We start from the raw sequence: 17,927 nt of genomic DNA on the forward strand, positions 1-17,927 counted from the left end.
CAGCATATTTCGCTTTTGAAACATTTTTTAAATAATATTTTGCTATTTCTTAAACTAAGAATCTCAACTATACTGTAAATAACTCACTATTTAGTTCCTCTATGCCTTCCTCTTCAACACTTCTAGGACACAAACTAAACAAACAAAGAAATACAACTGAATTTACAAACCGTAGTGTAACTTTAATAAAAACTATCAGTTCTAGTAATATGTTAGTTTAACTTTACAACATACAGAACTTTAGTTAATTGAAAACTAGGATTCTCCCTTAGTATATAATTCACATATAGGTAAGTGAAAATAAAAAGTGAATCCTTGGGCTGATCAATCTCTCAGTCATATTTATTTCAGAACTTTTTATAAGTCACGCTCATTCTCAGTTTTTGAAGATCTACCAATGCATTGTTCCAAACAAAAAAATAAGATTTATAAAACCATATATGCGTAAAAGAAATTTCTATAAAATGACATACGTACCTAGACACATTATTTAGCATTCTCCTACGAGGAAAAACATATGTAAAAAGAGCAGAAGGGAACGATTTTTCATTTAAGGTGTTTTCATTGTCACTATCAGATGGTAGAACAACCTCAATAGTTGGAAGAAGGGGTACATTTTCCTAGAAAAAAAAAAAAAGGAAGGAATATTATTATTATTATTAGTACCTACTGATATCAATCACAGGTGAATCCAAACAGCCATTTTATTTTTCAATATGGGTAAAAAACCTCTGAAAAAACAAATTGAGGAAGGAAAAGTTAAAATAGCCACTTATCAAAAGTAAAGGGCGATTCGTCAAATAAAAATTCTACACCAAAAATGTATTCAGTTTATTTCAAAATTTTGTTTTGCTCAAGTAAAATAGCTGTTACAAATCAAGTTTTGATAGAAAAATCCTACATTGGTTACAGTGTTTTAAATATTGTAATTCGCATATTAAATTCTGATTTGAAAAGTACACTTATCCGTTGATTTTAAGAAGGTAAATGAGCATAAAATATTAACCATTATTTTATGGCAGGATACAGTAGTTATGACAGAGAGGACTTGTACCAAGCACTGGAGAAGCTTGGCATATACAAGAAGTTAGCATCCTGGTGAAGATGATCATGCATGTGTGAGATCATACATATAGCAGATGAAACAAAATCAGCAAATAATGGTAGCAGTACATATAAAATAGAAAAAGTAGGATGAGCTTAAAACAGAGCAAAGAAGTTAAGGCTTTTGGAGGAAACCAAGAACTGGTAATGAAATAATATTGGGGCATCTATGTCTGTATTACGAATCTATTCTTTTTTAGACATTTTATCAACAGAAATTTTTTTCTTAATGCCTGAAGAAAAGAAATGTTAATAGATCTAATAATGTTATAATGAGCTTCTAAAGCCCTGCTACTCGATAATAAGCTAATCTAACTGAAGGAGAAACATCTTAGAGTTAGCCCAGAGAAGAGAGTGGAGGGTAACTATGGATACTTAAGGATTATAATATTATTTAATTGTGTTTAACTTATTTATTAATTATTAACTTATTTATTTGTGTTTAACTTTACTACTACCACTATTATTTTATTTTAATTTATTTTCACATCTCTATTGATTCATAACTTTGTTTTCTAACATATTTTTTTTTTTATATGAGCATAATGAACATTTGGTAAGTCCATCAATTTAAACAAAACTTGTACAATAAATTGAATGATTGTGATGGGCCACGAGAAAAAGGGAAATATGAGATGAAAGGGATCAGAACAAAGAGGATAAAAAAGAAACAGTAAAGAAGAAAAAAATAACAAGAGATTAATAAAAAATTATAATGTAACTTAGTTATTAAGAAAAGAATGATGTATTATGATATCTAGTAATAATGGGTGGAGGGGAGGGAACTGAAGGTAAAAAAATTGAATTTAACCAATACCAGATCATTCTTCAACTTTGAGAGAAGATTATTTATAACCACTGTCTTACTTTAATGTTAATATACACATTGTTTAGTTCTAGGAAAATAGAGATTATTAGACATACATTTTTCTTGATGGGTGTATGATGACTATCAGAATGGTTAGGTAAGCTAGGCGATGATATCGATTCCTTTGAAATCGTATTACTTGATTTACTTCCACTGGATGGTGAAGACAATAATTTTATAGAACTATTCATAACATTTTGTATAGTATCTTCTTCAACAATTGTGGATTGTTTTCCTACATTTTTTATTTCTTTGGAAAAATCCTGCATCTGCAAAACAATAAGTTTATTTCAAATAAGAAATAAAATATATATTAAATTAATAATAATATTATTTAAAATTATTATAATGATGAGATATAGTTGACTGTGGATGAATTATATGAGGAAAAGATATAATAATAAATATAACACAAATAAGTTGAAATAACTTATTTATTAATGCCAACGTTTCGGCAAGAATTTCTAGCCTTCATCAGGGTTAAGAACAAAGAAAAAGATAACAACCAATGAATACAAAAAATAAAATATAAACAGAATGACATAAAAGTAAATAATTGTACAGATTGAAATTAATAAAATTAAAGTGATGAAAGAAGTGGAAAATAAAATGTAAATATAGATAATTGAATAAGTAAGTAAAAATAACATAATTAAGGAAATAAAATAAAAATTTGAAGTTATATAATGCAAAGGTATATGAATATTTTAGTTTATTAATAATTTAAAAATTAAAATATGGAAAGATAAAATAAAATTGAGAGAAAAAAAATAAATGTAACTATAATATAAGATAAAGAAACAAAATATGAAGTTAAGTTAGACAAAAGAAGTGAATAGAAAAAATAAAAAGTAGAAAATATTTAAAAGAGGAAAGTGTGTGAGAGGATGTAAAAAAAAAATACGTAGCAAGGATGACGAAGTTGCCAGAATATGACAATGAATTAGGATCTTTTAGTGTTGAGTATTAGGTAGTGTGTTGTGAGGTCTAAAAGTAATATGAAGGTTTAGGTACAGCAGAACAAAAGAATTTTTAGATGTTATTGGAAAGAGAGGGGATGTATGGAAGTGATCTGTATAAGGGGGTAGAAAGGGGTTGTGAAGAATTAGGTGAAGTGGTAAGATGATTTTTGTTGTTGTATATAAGTTTATGAATGATATGGAGGGGGAAGTTATTAGCTAAGAGTATCTGTTTAATGCGGTGTGTGTTTTTCTCATGAAAATGGGAATCAGAAAAGGAAAAGGCCACGGTGAATAAGGTTTTTGGCTAAATTAATTTTTTTATGGTAAGAATGCTGGGTAGAATGGTAGAAATTTTGGCCAAAACGTTGGCATGATTACATAAGTTATTAAAATTATTATACTTTATAATAAATACGAGGGTTGTCCAGAAAGTAACAGACATTTTGAAATAAACAATTTACAAATTGAAAAACTCAAAGTTTATTTATAAAATTGAAAGGTACACTCTTAAGCTATTTTTCTACAGAATCGCCATTAAAATTAAGACATTTATGATACCATGGCACAAGTTTTTCAATACTCTCTGTAGAAATCTGTCACCTGCGATTTCAAACACTGGTTTACACTGGCATGCAGTTTGGCGTAAGTATCAAAGCATTGTTTACTGAGTCATTTTTTCATTGCTAGGAAGAGGTGGTATCGCTCAGTGCCAAACCCGGGCTGTATGGTGGATGGTCAAACACCTCTCATCCAAGAGTGCCAAGGTACGATTCGCCGTGTGTGGACATGAAAAAACAACACCTTGGTGTTAAGTTTTCCCCGATGCTTATTTTGTTTGGCGTGCCATAACTTTCTTAGTGTTTCACAAGACCTTTCTGAGTAGCTCAACGTTCCAGAAAATCAACGAGAAGCACTTCCTAGGAGTCCCAAACCACAGTAGCCATGACCTTTCTTGCTGACAGCGTTTGGAAACACTTTCCTGATTTCTTGGGAGAATGTGTTTGTGCCCATTCCATCGACTGCTGTTTTGTTTCACAGTTGGCATGCTTCACCCAAGTCTTGTCCCAGGTTATGATACGATCCAGAACTGCATTACCATTTGTGCTGTATTCTTGGAGAAAGGTCAGTGCTGCAGCCAGTCTCTTTTTATTATGGTCTTCTGTTAGGATTTTCAGAACCCGTGAAATTTGGGAAAAATGTTCTGACAATTCTGTAATTATGAACAACTGTTTTCAAGAATTTTGGTATTGATTTGCATTGCCAGGTCATCAGTCACAAGGCTAGGCCTACCACTGAGGTCCTCGTCATGAACACTGGTACAGCCATTTTTAAAATCAATGTACCATTGCCTTAGTCGGCTTTCACTCATTCCCTGCCTGTAAACATCACAAAGCTGACGATAAATTTCAATTGGCCTGTTATTTCGAGCCAACAAAAACCGAATCACAGACCGCACTTCACAAGTGGCAGGATTTTCTATTGCTGGGCACATTTTTACGACTCACACAGTTAAGAATGCACAATCCTCATGCTACAACAGCTGGATGCGTACTGAATGACACCAAGATGGTGGCTCTATCCCCACCCATCGCCACAATAAGCCAAAACGTCTGTTACTTTCTGAACAGCCCTCGTAATCATAAAGATATAACCATTTTTAATAAATACATTATAATAAGACATTATGATATTTATTTTATTATAATAAAATAGGGTCTAATTTGGCCATTCGTTATCATATTGTTACCTCCAAACTGGCAGGAAATGTATATGCAGAGAAGATAACAATGAATGGATGTCGTTGATGTAAAATTGAGATTGAAGGGTCTAACTAAGTGGGGCCCAACCTGCAGAAATCTGTGACCACTAAGATGGAAATTCAACCATGTGCTTGGTCCTATCTTAGAAATTAGGTTGCTTAAAAGTGCTTTTTGAGGCACTTTTATTATGAATCTTTCAGCATTTCAAACATTAAGTCTTCATAAAATATAATTTTCCGTACCCTACCATAGACCACCTAAAGGCTCTCCCCAGGTTACCGGCTGAGAACCACTCATCTAACTGCTTGACTTATATTTTCCACTTCAGGGAATTTTACAGTAAAAACATCTTCACTACATAAACACACATTTTTTTTTAATTTTATTTTAAAAATAAATTAAAGGTTAAAAGTTGAAATTAAGAGATTTTTCAGATTTACTATCAAATTTGCTCAAGTAGAGAATGTGAGTTTCGCAGTTAGGCCTTCCTATTGACCCTATCTACAAAATATCGTGAGGATATTAAGCACTGTCATGTAAAGAAACCTTAAGAGGTAAAGTAGCTCTGCAAAGATTGTACTCTAAGCATTTGCCTTATAGTAGATCTATATAGTATATATGTAGATATAGTTTAAAATTTGAGATTTTAAACTAATATTTAAAGATTTGCCTGACACTTGACTTCGGCTCAGGTAGATGAATATGTCTGCCAATAAGCAAGAAAGTGTGAAATTCTAAAATAACGATAATAGAATACAAGTTACATTAACAGCACAATGCTTTTAGCAAAGGTACAGTCCTAATGCTTGTCATAAAAAATAAAATAAAATAAATATCAACTCGATTGAGTAATTAACACAAAATTGAAAGGAACTAGTGTTACACATAATAAAAATGTAAATAAATTCAGTATGTATTACTTACTCTAGATGAAGATGGAGAGCAGATAATAATATTGGTTTCCACTCCTTCATCGAGCAATGATCCATGAACTTCTATATTTTCAGAACCTTGATAATACCACAATTTAAATTAAAAAGAAAATTAAATATATCAAATGAAAATTAAATAATTACTTTTCAATTGCAATTTCCTATAAAAACAAATAAATGATAAGTTCTTAAAAATGATTTCTGGAATGGAGCTAAATCAAAAAATGGAGTTATCACAGCAGCAAGAGACAGTGGCAACAGCTGAATATAAATCGGGGTTTAGATTATGGTTTTCAGTTCTTGAAATAAAAAATAAAAAAAGTTGCTTAAATTGTTACAGAATCTCTCTCACAGCAATATGATTCTAAAAAGTTACAATCTCTATATTTCAGGTAAGAAAAATATAGAAAGATTATAATGATATTATCGGGTTGTAAAATAAGTTCATAGTGTTTTTTCCTGGTGATTTCAATAAGAACTTCAGATTCTTGTAAATATTTTTAATCAATTATATATGACCCATTTTGATCTATTACATGTTGCCATCTTTGAGGTAATTTTTTAATTCCGTCCTCCCAGAACTTCTCAGATTTTTGAACAATGAATTCCTCTATTTCATTTTTCAGCCCTCAAGCGAATTGAAGTGTTTCCCGTTAAAAGAGTTTTGAAGGGCTCGAAATAAGTGAAAATCTTATCCAATGATGGACGCTTTTGCTCAACTACTGCCTTTGATTCTTCCAACTGGGCACAGTATACTGCAGAATTAATGGTCTGGTTGAGCGGGATGAGGTCAAGATAAAGGACACCTTTCCAATCCCACCAAATGCACAGCATAACCTTTCTTGGATGTAATCCTGCTTTCGGAGTTGTTAACAGTAGGTCACTTCATTTCCCCAGGATTTATTCCTCACAATATTATTGTACAGGACCCACTTTTCATCCCGTTATCAACCTCTTTAAAAATGGATCATTAAAATTGCTTGAGGGTATCATTAATGGATATGCGGTCCAATAAATTATTTTCCGTCAAATTGTGAGGAACCCATATATCACTTCAAGAAACATATCCCGCAGCCCCCAAATGATTTTAGACACTTGCATGAGATATGTTAAGCGTTTTTGCGATATCCTGTGTCATAGAGTGAGGGTTGCCTCACTATTTCAGGATATATGACACGGGATAATTCTGGGACCAAGGACGACCCGAGTGCTTTGTATCTTCCAAATCAAAATTTCCAGACAGTGCTTTCTCCCAAGGCATCATCACCTACACACTGCAAATTTTGCTAACTGTCTGTGCAGCAGATTTTCCTATTCAGAAAAAAAAAAATCATTAAATGATAAAAATGAATTTTTTCTCTTCCATTTTGAGCAAGCAAAATGGCACTTAAAGATAAGGAATCTCGGCTGAAAATAATGCATAAAAGTACCTTAACTAATCCTTTTTTAGAACATGTAAACACTATTGACCAAGTAAACATGATTTTATAAACACAGAGAGGATTAAATTGAAATATCGAAAAACGCTACAAACTTATTTTACAACCCAATATAAACTAGAATAATAATATAATATAAACCAGATGGAAAAAATTATCAGACATTCAGTGAAGCAATGAAGCAGTAGAAACCAATAATTGGTAAGATTCCTTTCTTGTAAAATTTAAACGGGTAGAAAGAAGTATTATTCAGATTTGAAACTAAGTTGTACAAGAATATAAGGCTGTCTACCAAGAAGCAGCTAAAAGTACATACGAATAACTCAAAAATGTTTTCTTGATAGATTCATTAAAAACAATATCAAACAGTTAATAAATTTTGATGGAATGGTATCTATTAACATGTTCATAATCCTATTTAAAACCGATATGACATAGTACAACCATATATAGACTATTATTTTCCAAACGTTCAAGAGATAAATATTACTAACAACATGAAACGATTGGTTTTTTATCTTGATATATTCTTATTGTAGTTATTTTTAGTCTCAACTTAAATACGATAATCTTATCAACAATAAAATATTTGTAATGATAAAAATTGAAAAAACTTTGTAAATGATTTACTTACACTTGTCAGGATGAGGTACTTTTGCACGATGTCCCAATCTTCTAGTAATGTCAGAAGGCTTTATGGAAAAGTATAAAAATTTATAATTATTTTCTGAATAAGTCATTTTTATAAGTTGATTTTACGCCAAGCTTATCCCAATTAGAATATTATTTGCAATAGTTTTGGAAATATTTAAAGTTATCTCCTTAACTTAACTCGAACAATTTAAAAACCATTAAAATTGAACAAATTACGATTATATTGTTACAAAAAATTATTTTAATATATAAAGAAAATTCCTTTTTGAAAAATAGTCATGCTTTTCATTAACCATGGCCAAACTTTGTTCATTTTGGTTTCAAATTAACTAATAACAATTGATATCTCAACCATATATATGACTATAAATACATTTGGTAACATGAATCTAATTCCCTAATACAATCACAACAAGAAATTAAAGAAAGTTTGGAACCCCATGCATTTTCTTGATAGATTCATAAGGAACAATTAATAAATTTCATGCATGATACAACCCTTACTTCATTATCAAAGCAATTTCTGTTATAATAAAAAAAAATATATAAATCTTCAGTGATAAGTACTTTGTAAAAAAATTTTGTAATTATAAACTCCAATATTTCTATTAAAAAGCAACATTCTGGAATGCTCTGCTGTCTACTGAGTTTATTCACTTGCAGAACAAATTTTATTACATCCATTATTCTAGTTTGTTTTCCGTTCCCTTAAAAGTGAAAGTACTTATCATTGAAGATTTATATAATTAAATTGAGCCCTTCTAGTATAGGATTAATAAACAAAAAATGTTGGTTATGAGACTACTGCTTTTAGTTGTAAATTAGAATTTTGCTTCTGTGAACTGGTTTTCCATATTTACAAATGTGCAAGTAAATTTTAAAATTTATCTAACCATAGGTCTATTGTTTACCAAAAATGTGTCATAAAAATAATATTTAATAGATCAATTACTTTATGATACACTCTTAATGCAATATTAATCTGATTCAAAAATCTAACTTCAGAGAAAATGGATTTAAAAAACTTTATTTTGTATTAAAACTCATTTTGCTTGCTATCTCATTGAACTAAAAATAGTCAAACATCTAAAAGTTGATTTCTAATGATGATGATGATGAATTCTTCATTTAATTTCATCAAATAAGAACTTCTTGAAAAGATATTTCTTGGGATATGTAATAATTACATTAAGAGTGTGATATATTCTAATTATGGAAGACTTATTTAATATAATTTAGTAATAAAAAGAGACAGATGATAAAACAACTTCCTTTTATTGGTATTTGACAATACTTATTCGCATAACTTTAGTTTTCATGTATCAATTAAAAAAAAAAATCAGATAACAAAATATTTACCTTAATCAACTTTTTTACCTCGGCATTTTCTTCCATGATTGGGGAGAGGTCTTGAATATAAATGAAGTCTAAAGGAAAAAAAAAATTCATAAAAAATTGAAAACAAAAACTTCAAGAAGGTTCTGTTAAAAATTGGTTGCCATAGAAATCATCATGTTTTCTTTAGATTACCTTTAAAATTGTACCTCTGATAATTAGTTTCAGGCTGCTGGAGGATATCCCTTGGATTCTTTATTACTTGTCCATTTACTTTTGGTAGCGAAAGTCTATTCTGAACCTCATGCGATGTAACTGCAGAAACAAAAAATTTTTATTGCAACAAATTGACAATCACTAAAAAAAAAGGGAGTCACTAATTTTATAGTAAAAGACATTTAGTTAAGAAAATTGTGCACAGGAATCCATTATGAAAAGAGATTAATTGTATCAATTAATAAGGAATCAATGCAAATAGAACAAGAGAGCTTTTTAGAAGATCAGATTACTTGTCAAATGTTTACTGTTTCAGCTCCACACCTACAACACTAAAAAACCTAGTAGAAGATCGATTCAGTAAATTTGCTAAAATATAAGCCCTAAAAGAGCTATTTACGTTCAATAGTTTCAGAGATATACCTTTTTAGAAAGCAACATTTCATAAAAAATGTACTTCAAGAGTTAGTGAACTTATTTTGGGAAATCTACATCCTAAATCATTACACATGCATACTTCTGTAAGCACTCAAATTAAAGCTAGTTTGATGTACTACCAAATCATTGATGGCATTTACCTTTATAGAAATAGTAGTTTTCATATTTGCTAAAATTGCTTTAAGTTTATTACTACTTTATTTTTACAACATAACTTTGTTTTGTTATTCTTTCTTTTTCTTTTTTCTTATGTATGCAGACTGGAAGTTTTAACATAAAATGAGTCTATAAATTTAAATAATAAAAAGAGAGTGGTTAAGAAAGGGCAAAATCTTAACAGTTAAGAACAAAACAAAAGAAAAAAATTACAGAGAAACAAAAAATAAATAATAAAGTAAATAAATAAAAAATGTAATGTAATTTAATTATAAAAGGAAAAAAACACTGTATTGTGTTGAAAACATTGCATCATTGTTAATTTCTTAATGTCAGAGTTTATATTATGTCTACTTAGATCGATTAGTATGCTGTGTATTATAGCAACCCACATATTTAGGCAATTGAATAAAGCATTTCTCTCTGTATTAATCTTGTTACAATGAATTTCTTAACTGTAACAGCAACTAAAGATTGCTATCACTGGTTCAGAAGAGTCATTAGATTGGAACCAAACACACATTTGAATGAAAACATGTTATTCACATATGAAAACTATATTTAAATAGTTATTCAATGCTTTGGATGAAAAATAAGATAAAAGTTTAAATAATAAGAATACTTCACTCTCAATAACTCACTTTCAGGATCTAAGCTATTCAACAAGTGGCTAATCTTTTTCTCAAACACTGCAGTATCATTGCGGAGGGTAGTTAGTGTCTTGTAAAGCCCTCTGTTATCATCCTAGAAAAATAAATCAAAACCTACAACAATCATATAAGTTAAAAGTACTTCATAATATGATTTATTTAATACTAAGAAGTCATATGGGATTGAAACCACAATAACTTATTATAATCAAAAGCGGTGTAAATTATTATACATGGATTTTTATAATTTATGAAGAGTCTCATAAATGTACATATTTGTAACAGTTTTTGTTTTCATTGGCACGACAGACCATGGAAGTCCAAGGCCTCGTATGATGTACTTAAGATATACATCACACGTTTACTGACATGGTTTTCATAGGATGGGTCCGTAACTCCCACGCCTATTTTTGTGAGTGTCACCCATTGGCTAACGGGCCTCACAAATGCCTGGGGAGAGATTGTGAGTGAGTATTGCATAATTTTTTGCCTGAAAAAATCCCCGGTAGGACCGGGCTCGTACTCGCAATCTATGGGATGGCAGACAGGCGCGTTACCATGCTGCTACCATCACCCCCCCTGTAACAGTTTTAATTCGGGAAAATAAAATTACAAAGGCTTTTTCCTATTCAATGGTTGGTCTAATAAAACATCAATTAATCAAATAAGGCATGTCAAATAAAATACCAAATAATCAAGGCTTTGTAAAGCATAGAAGGAAGATGAACAAATAGAGAAATAAAATCTAAAAACAAAACAAGTAATGAATAGAATCAGCAATTTAATAATAATAATCAGGATATATTATTTTCAACTCATTCAATCAATTAAATATTTTGCAAATTTAAAAATAAATTTCAAAAATAACAAAGGATCACAAAACTGGTCTACCTCAGAAATAACGAACTTGTTCATTCCATATTTTTAAATAAAACTCATTAAGTATATTAAAACTAGTAATTATATTTAATTAGGTAATAACATGAAAATATTATACAAAAACACTTTTATTATACCATTAAATGTTTTTTATCCATTGCTAAGTCAAATATTTCAGCTTTTAAATTTGAATTTATCAGCGAGCACTTCCTTATTTCCTCTTTCTGTCTTGTTATCTCCTTGGATAATTCATTATTTGTGCTCTGTAAGAGCCTATTTCCTGAAGAAAAAAAAAATACATAACAAAAAATCTTTTACCATCTCTATAAAACAAAAAATAATTAGTCGATTTCAGATAAATAACATTACAATGTATTTATTAGCTACCACTAAAAATACCTATAATTCATAGAGTGAACAATGGCTTAAATGGCCGTTAAAGAGGATTACATATTTAGGAATAAATAAATAAATAATGAATAAACTTGAAGTACCAAATGGTCCATAAATGATGCATCAGAATCGGTACACCATAGAAAAGTAGGTATACCTTAGTTGTGAACAGAAATATTCATATGGTCTATGGTCTAATTTGACACAGAAAAGCAAAAAGTTAAAGTTTTGTGTTTTTATATTTTTGTGTTTTACAACATTCAAAAAGTTATTACAAGTGACAATGAATACTTCTTTGCCGATGATTCTCTTTTTATCACTTACCATAAAAATGACAACATAGCTCTGGTAAAATCACAAAATTACTATTCTATTTTTTTTAAAATGGGCTCATGACAAAGGTCTCATAGTTGACAAAGATAAAACGGCCATTATGTTGATAAAATCACCCCATACGCTTTCTATAAATGATCCTGAAATTAAATCCCATTACTGTGACTGTCTCACTAACATTAATAATATAAAAATATGTTGCTGTAAAATACTAAATGCGGTAGAAAAATATAAGTATTTAAGTGTTAATGTGGATGATACTTTTTCTTGGGAACCACACATAGTAAATGTTTTAAAGAGATTAAGAGTATGCTCATATAAAATTTATTACCTCCAATTTGTACTTAACAGAGAAGCATTATCAAATCTACAGAATTGAGCAAATTGCAATTTGAGAAAAGAATTGAACTAAGCAAATTGGAAATCTACAGAATTGAGTTAGAAAAAAAAATTAAATACATCAAACCACCCTTAGCAATAAATTTGGTAAATGTACCTTGAACTATATGGTACCATATCTGTTCAATCGCCTACCATAAGAACTAATAAATAAATCGACCACAAAAAAAATAAATAAATAAAAATATTTTACTGGGTATTTTCTTACTTCTATGATTTCCAATAATTTATTTTGATTCACCAAATGACCATATCTGCCTGTATTTTTTCTTAACTCCACATATTTCATTTATTATATTACAATTAGAATTAGCAATGAATATGTATGCTTAGTAATAGATATTATTGGATCCTTATTTTTATTCTCATTATTATATTAATTCACTAATTGTAAATTTACTGCTTTATTATTCACTTCAAAATCCTTTCAGTTATTTTTATTATTATTTTTTTAATAATTTTTATTTTTTACTTTATTTTCATTTTAGTAGTAGTTAACTAAATTATTAGTTGTATCACTTGAGATCAATTTATATTGTACGTATCTAGCTTAAAAATTGTATAGCCTCCACAACGCCCTGGTAGTCAAAACTAATATTTAAATTGAATTTATGTCTATCATTTTTATGTGTTATTTTGATAACGCTTGATACATGTTGTAATCTGGTCAGACCATATTAGATATAATTTTTTAAATGAATAAACTTAATAAAGTATAATAACAAATAAATAAAAAAAATAAATAAATAAAGCTATCTCTCTTGGAAGCTAACACTCAAAAATTATTCTAGGTAGATGAAAGGCTACCTAGAATAATTTTTGAGTGTTCAAGGATTTGCCAAAAGTTAGATGTACAATGGTCATGTGGTCCCATTTCACACAGAAAAGTAAAAAAAATGTTTAGTGTTTTAAGGATGTAAAATAAAATATTTAATGAGGTGTAAAATAGAAATTCTGTTTAAAAAATAATAATAATGAAATTGACATAAAATAATAAAAAAAAAAAAATCTCATATCTCAATTATTTGATCTTCTTCAGAATCACCTTAATTGACATGAGCTAATTAAACAGGGAAGTTTCTCTAAAAGATGTGTGATTTATAAAAAAATTCTAAAGATAGATTCAGTTAAGCTAAATCATATTCCATGAAGGATATTTTATCTACTTTATAATAAAGCAGTTGGAACTCAATCACTTCAAACAGTTTTTGAGTTATTGATTCCTATTTAACTAAAACTTAGACTTGCTTAAAAACACAAAATTTAAAATTCTTGCTTTTCTGGGAGGAATCGAACCACAGTCCATATGTATTTTATTCTACCAAATAAGGTGTTTGTCACCTCCTTGCCCATGGTCCATGGCCTTTATACGTCCACTATACCAGTGGTTCCCAAACAGGATTCCACGAGCCTCTTCCAGGGATTCCTCAAAATAATTTAGGAAAGAATTATTCCATGTCAACTCAACACAGTTTTTTACCTTACCATCCATTTTCTTCAATTTTGTACACCTTTTGTGTAGGCATTCTAGTATTTCTTAGCTTTTGATGAAAAAATAGCATTTGACTATATTTGTATCAAATGATAATATAATGGTCCTGCCACTTTCCTAAACCTAAAGGTTGGGTATCACTGTTTATTATGATGGAATACTATTGTATTCCATGTACTCATTTAGATTAGATTAGATTAGATTTTTATTCAGGGCGATCAACATCTAGGTTATTACACCCTTTTTACTTTATTTATCTTCTTGTCTTTGACATTTGATAGTTGAATGAAGACTATTTCCTTTTTACACTGGTTGGTATTGGTGGATTATATTTTAGTATAAAGTTGAGTTTCTTTCAGAAGAGTTTCTTTTTATTAATTTGTCTATGGATTCTGCTGAGTCTTTAAGGGCCAATTCTCTTGTAAGAGGAATTTAATTATTTTCGCAGGCTTGACGAAATGATGAGCATTCTTCAATTATATGCTTTATCGATAATGGGGAATGACAAGTTTAGCATATAGGCTGGTCATGTACTCATGGTAGTACATGTATTCATGGTGTTCTTTAAATGAAATAAGGACAATCAATAAATATATTCCTCTAAATGTCCAGCCAGTATCTTTGAAAAAAAAGCTAATCTACCATAATTGTTGGAAACAAAAAATTTAAATAATCAATTTATAAACAAATTTTTAATTTTAATTAAACTAAAGATTTATTTTTATTATGAAGAATAGTTAATAAATAAAAAAAATACTGTGTTCATCAATATATCGGCTAAATTTAAATTCAGGTAACAAAAAGTGTCAAGAAAATAATTAGTTGAAGAAGTATCAATCAAATTGTATGGAAGCTTATTAACAAAATGTCAACTCTTCTATTACTTTGACAAGTATAGAAGAATCCCTAATCAAAAAAGGATTATAATGCTAAGGAAGAAGTGACTTTCAACTAATAACATTAGTCACTCTAAAACAATTAAATATGTATAATGCAATTTAAAAAATAAAACTAATATTTACGTGATCTATTGACTCTAGTCTTCTTCATAAAATTCAAATACTTCCTGTATAGATCATTATAAGCTTTTTTGCGATGTTCTCTTCTGTTATTCATTTCTGAAGTTTACAAATCAAGGGGAGAATAATCTGAAAAACCATTAGTAAGAGTAGGTATTTATTCAAGGACCAAAGTTTTAAAAAAAAATGATCCTTCTCATAGTACAAGAGAAATTGTATGCACCTAAAAAAGGGAATCTGTTTTGACTGTTTAATAATTCTCTAATCTTGACCGTTGCTCAGTTCAAACTTACTAATAGACGTATACAAACAAAGCAGTAGATGCAGAAAGTAAAAGCAAAACCTAAAAAGAAGAAGTCACTTAAATGTGCATTAGTCAGTTGCCAGTGAAATAAATTGTTTTTCACACTATTTTATAAGAACCAATTTATATCTAATGTGTATATTATATTTTACTATACATTTATTAATTTGTAAAAACGTTATAAATAATCTTATTAGAACTATATACTATTTTTAAAAGTTGTAAGAAAGTATATTGTGTTGATAATAAAATAGTACCAATGATAAGGTAACCCTGTAATCTTAGCCGACTTTTTGATTGAATTCATGGTAACCCACAAATTGTACAAGCCCATCCCGGACCTAGAAAATTTTCCTATTAGCTTCTATAGTTTGGTAGACTCCGAACAAATTAACCTTTCATTCACAATCAGTCGGAACCCCGAAAGGTTTTACTGTCCATGAAACCGTCCCGGACGCAAAGAACAATTCCTAACTGTCCAGAAAAATCTCAAACAGATAATAACCCTAATTAAAAAAAATGGTAGCCAGACCAACATTAATCACACCTACACTACCAGTTTGACTGATACTGAACAATGAGAGTCTTGTGCAATGCCTCTTTCGATTCGTAATAAACAGATAGCTTGATTGGCCATGTTTTGAATTATCGGATTTCAAAATTTTCTCGGTAATCAATCAATATTACCCCTAAACGATCAATCTGAACCTCTATCTTTGGTTGTTTTGTCATTCTGACCATGTATGGGTGCCTTAACTTGGATTTAATAACGAATCGCGTCAATATATTGACCATCACAGGAGTAAATAATAAAAATAATATTGACAAATGCCCTATTTATACCACACTCAGTAATACTGACCGTGTAAGGTAAGCTTTGGGTCATTCGAACATTTTTGTTTTTTAAACGGTTCATATTTAGATTCCAAATATATATTTAGACCATTGGTCTATTGGTATAAACAGATTTAGACCTATATTTACTTCTCAATTTCACTTATAAACATCGACAAATTTTCGTGTCGCACCCTTTAAAATGTTTTCTCTATAATATACGGTTTGTTACTATTTTGTTCTAAAGAATCACAAAAACTAGAAAGAAAATTCAAACTCCACTACCACTAAACCATTCTATGGAAAAAAGGTGGTATTAAAATCAACTTCTTAATCAAATACTTCTGTGAACTTTAAAAATCATGATACTGCTTTGAAACTTTTAAGGTAAAATAATAGATATCGAGGATTCTAAAAGTCCAATCTCCATAACAAGGATTTTGGTCGCAAATACTATTTTTCCAGGAACCACCTCAATTACCTAATAGTTATATTGCTTATGAGGTGGTTTCCAATATGATTCAAAACAAATAGCACCGTCAGGCTCATGCAGGATACAAATTTTGATTCGAAAAAACTGTACTACGCAAGCGCCTGTTTTTGCAATTTGTAACGTTTTTGCAATTCGCAACTATAAAAACAAATATTTTCTTACATTTCACTCATGCCATGAAATCATATTATGGCTTCCTAAGGATCAAAATATTTTTCGTAGTGGAGTTTTTCTGTATACCGACTTTGGGAGTTCTTACTTTTACTGTAATTTTAACATGTTCCGCCATGCAGTGGCGGATCTGAACTTTCGTGAGATGAAAACACCTTGCTGAAATTTGCGTTATACACAGCGCTAAGGTGACGGAATTTGCTAAACCCTAAGTACCTAGGGATAAGTCCATAAGGTGATGGATCCTGTTTCTTTGTGAGAACATTCATTGTCAACAATATATGTGTCATTATATTCCAAGATCTCTTATACTGCTTTTATCTTCTGAAATAACTTACATCTGTTCCTATTCCTACTTCCAAAACACGATGCACGTCGATATCAAAATGTTTCGAGATCACGGTCATTGGGAGCTCAGGTAATAATAAAGAACAGGCTGTCTCTCCCTGTGTTTAAGCTGAAAATTCACCATCTCCTTTTTCTCCCTTAATGGTATATCAAAACTAATATGAAACACAGAGGGGTTACACTACAACCATGACATACGCCTATTTTTGACTTTGCAAAAAGTTTTGATGACTCGTTATAATAAGATTCTTAGGTTCGCTGTAGGGACCAATCAGGGCCTTAATTATTAGGGCATCTACTTCTTTCTCTATCAGAGTATCAAGTATATTTCCTTTAATTCCTTAGGCAAAGGCTTTACGTAGACCAACAAAGTACTCGGAGAGCTCTCTACTCATCCCGATACCCTTTTTCGTCATTTGATGCAGGCTCCATACATATCAAGTTAAATTTTTAATGTGATTATGGCGTTCGGTGAATGTCTTGGTATTTTTCGGCCTTCGTCAAGATGTACTAAACAGTAAACACATAGAGAGAACAAGGCATTTCATAAAATATCATCTTCTGGTTTAACATTCTTATTGAAGTCAATATAGTAGGTATTGCTAAATTAATAAACATTTTGAATTTATACGAATATTCATTTCATTAAAGATTTCTCTATTGGTCATATCTTCATTATTATTGTTAAAATTACCGATTATAACGATAATCAATGGATCCGACCATAAATGAAGAACTTGATTAACCT

General features: G+C 29.9%; 1 protein-coding gene across 3 annotated transcripts in view; it reads right to left on the reverse strand.

The window, feature by feature from the left end:
• Positions 1-15,802, reverse strand: part of LOC106691925 (uncharacterized) — a gene marked incomplete at its 3' end in the record, with an annotated part of 20,229 nt that extends 4,427 nt beyond the window's left edge. Inside the window, 12 exon segments of one of the 3 annotated variants that reach the window (XM_067050983.1) lie at positions 88-134; positions 478-620; positions 2,029-2,241; positions 5,619-5,704; positions 7,700-7,757; positions 9,097-9,146; positions 9,250-9,369; positions 10,506-10,608; positions 11,531-11,673; positions 15,033-15,158; positions 15,253-15,372; positions 15,591-15,802. In XM_067050983.1, coding sequence (XP_066907084.1) covers positions 88-134; positions 478-620; positions 2,029-2,241; positions 5,619-5,704; positions 7,700-7,757; positions 9,097-9,146; positions 9,250-9,369; positions 10,506-10,608; positions 11,531-11,673; positions 15,033-15,126 — 1,057 coding nt within the window. 3 annotated transcript variants of the gene reach the window in all.
• Between the last annotated feature and the right edge of the window lie 2,125 nt (positions 15,803-17,927).

This window comes from Halyomorpha halys, unplaced genomic scaffold (assembly GCF_000696795.3).
Source record: "Halyomorpha halys isolate HHAL.00 unplaced genomic scaffold, Hhal_1.1 Scaffold5072.1, whole genome shotgun sequence".
In the NCBI taxonomy this organism is placed as follows: domain Eukaryota; kingdom Metazoa; phylum Arthropoda; class Insecta; order Hemiptera; family Pentatomidae; genus Halyomorpha; species Halyomorpha halys.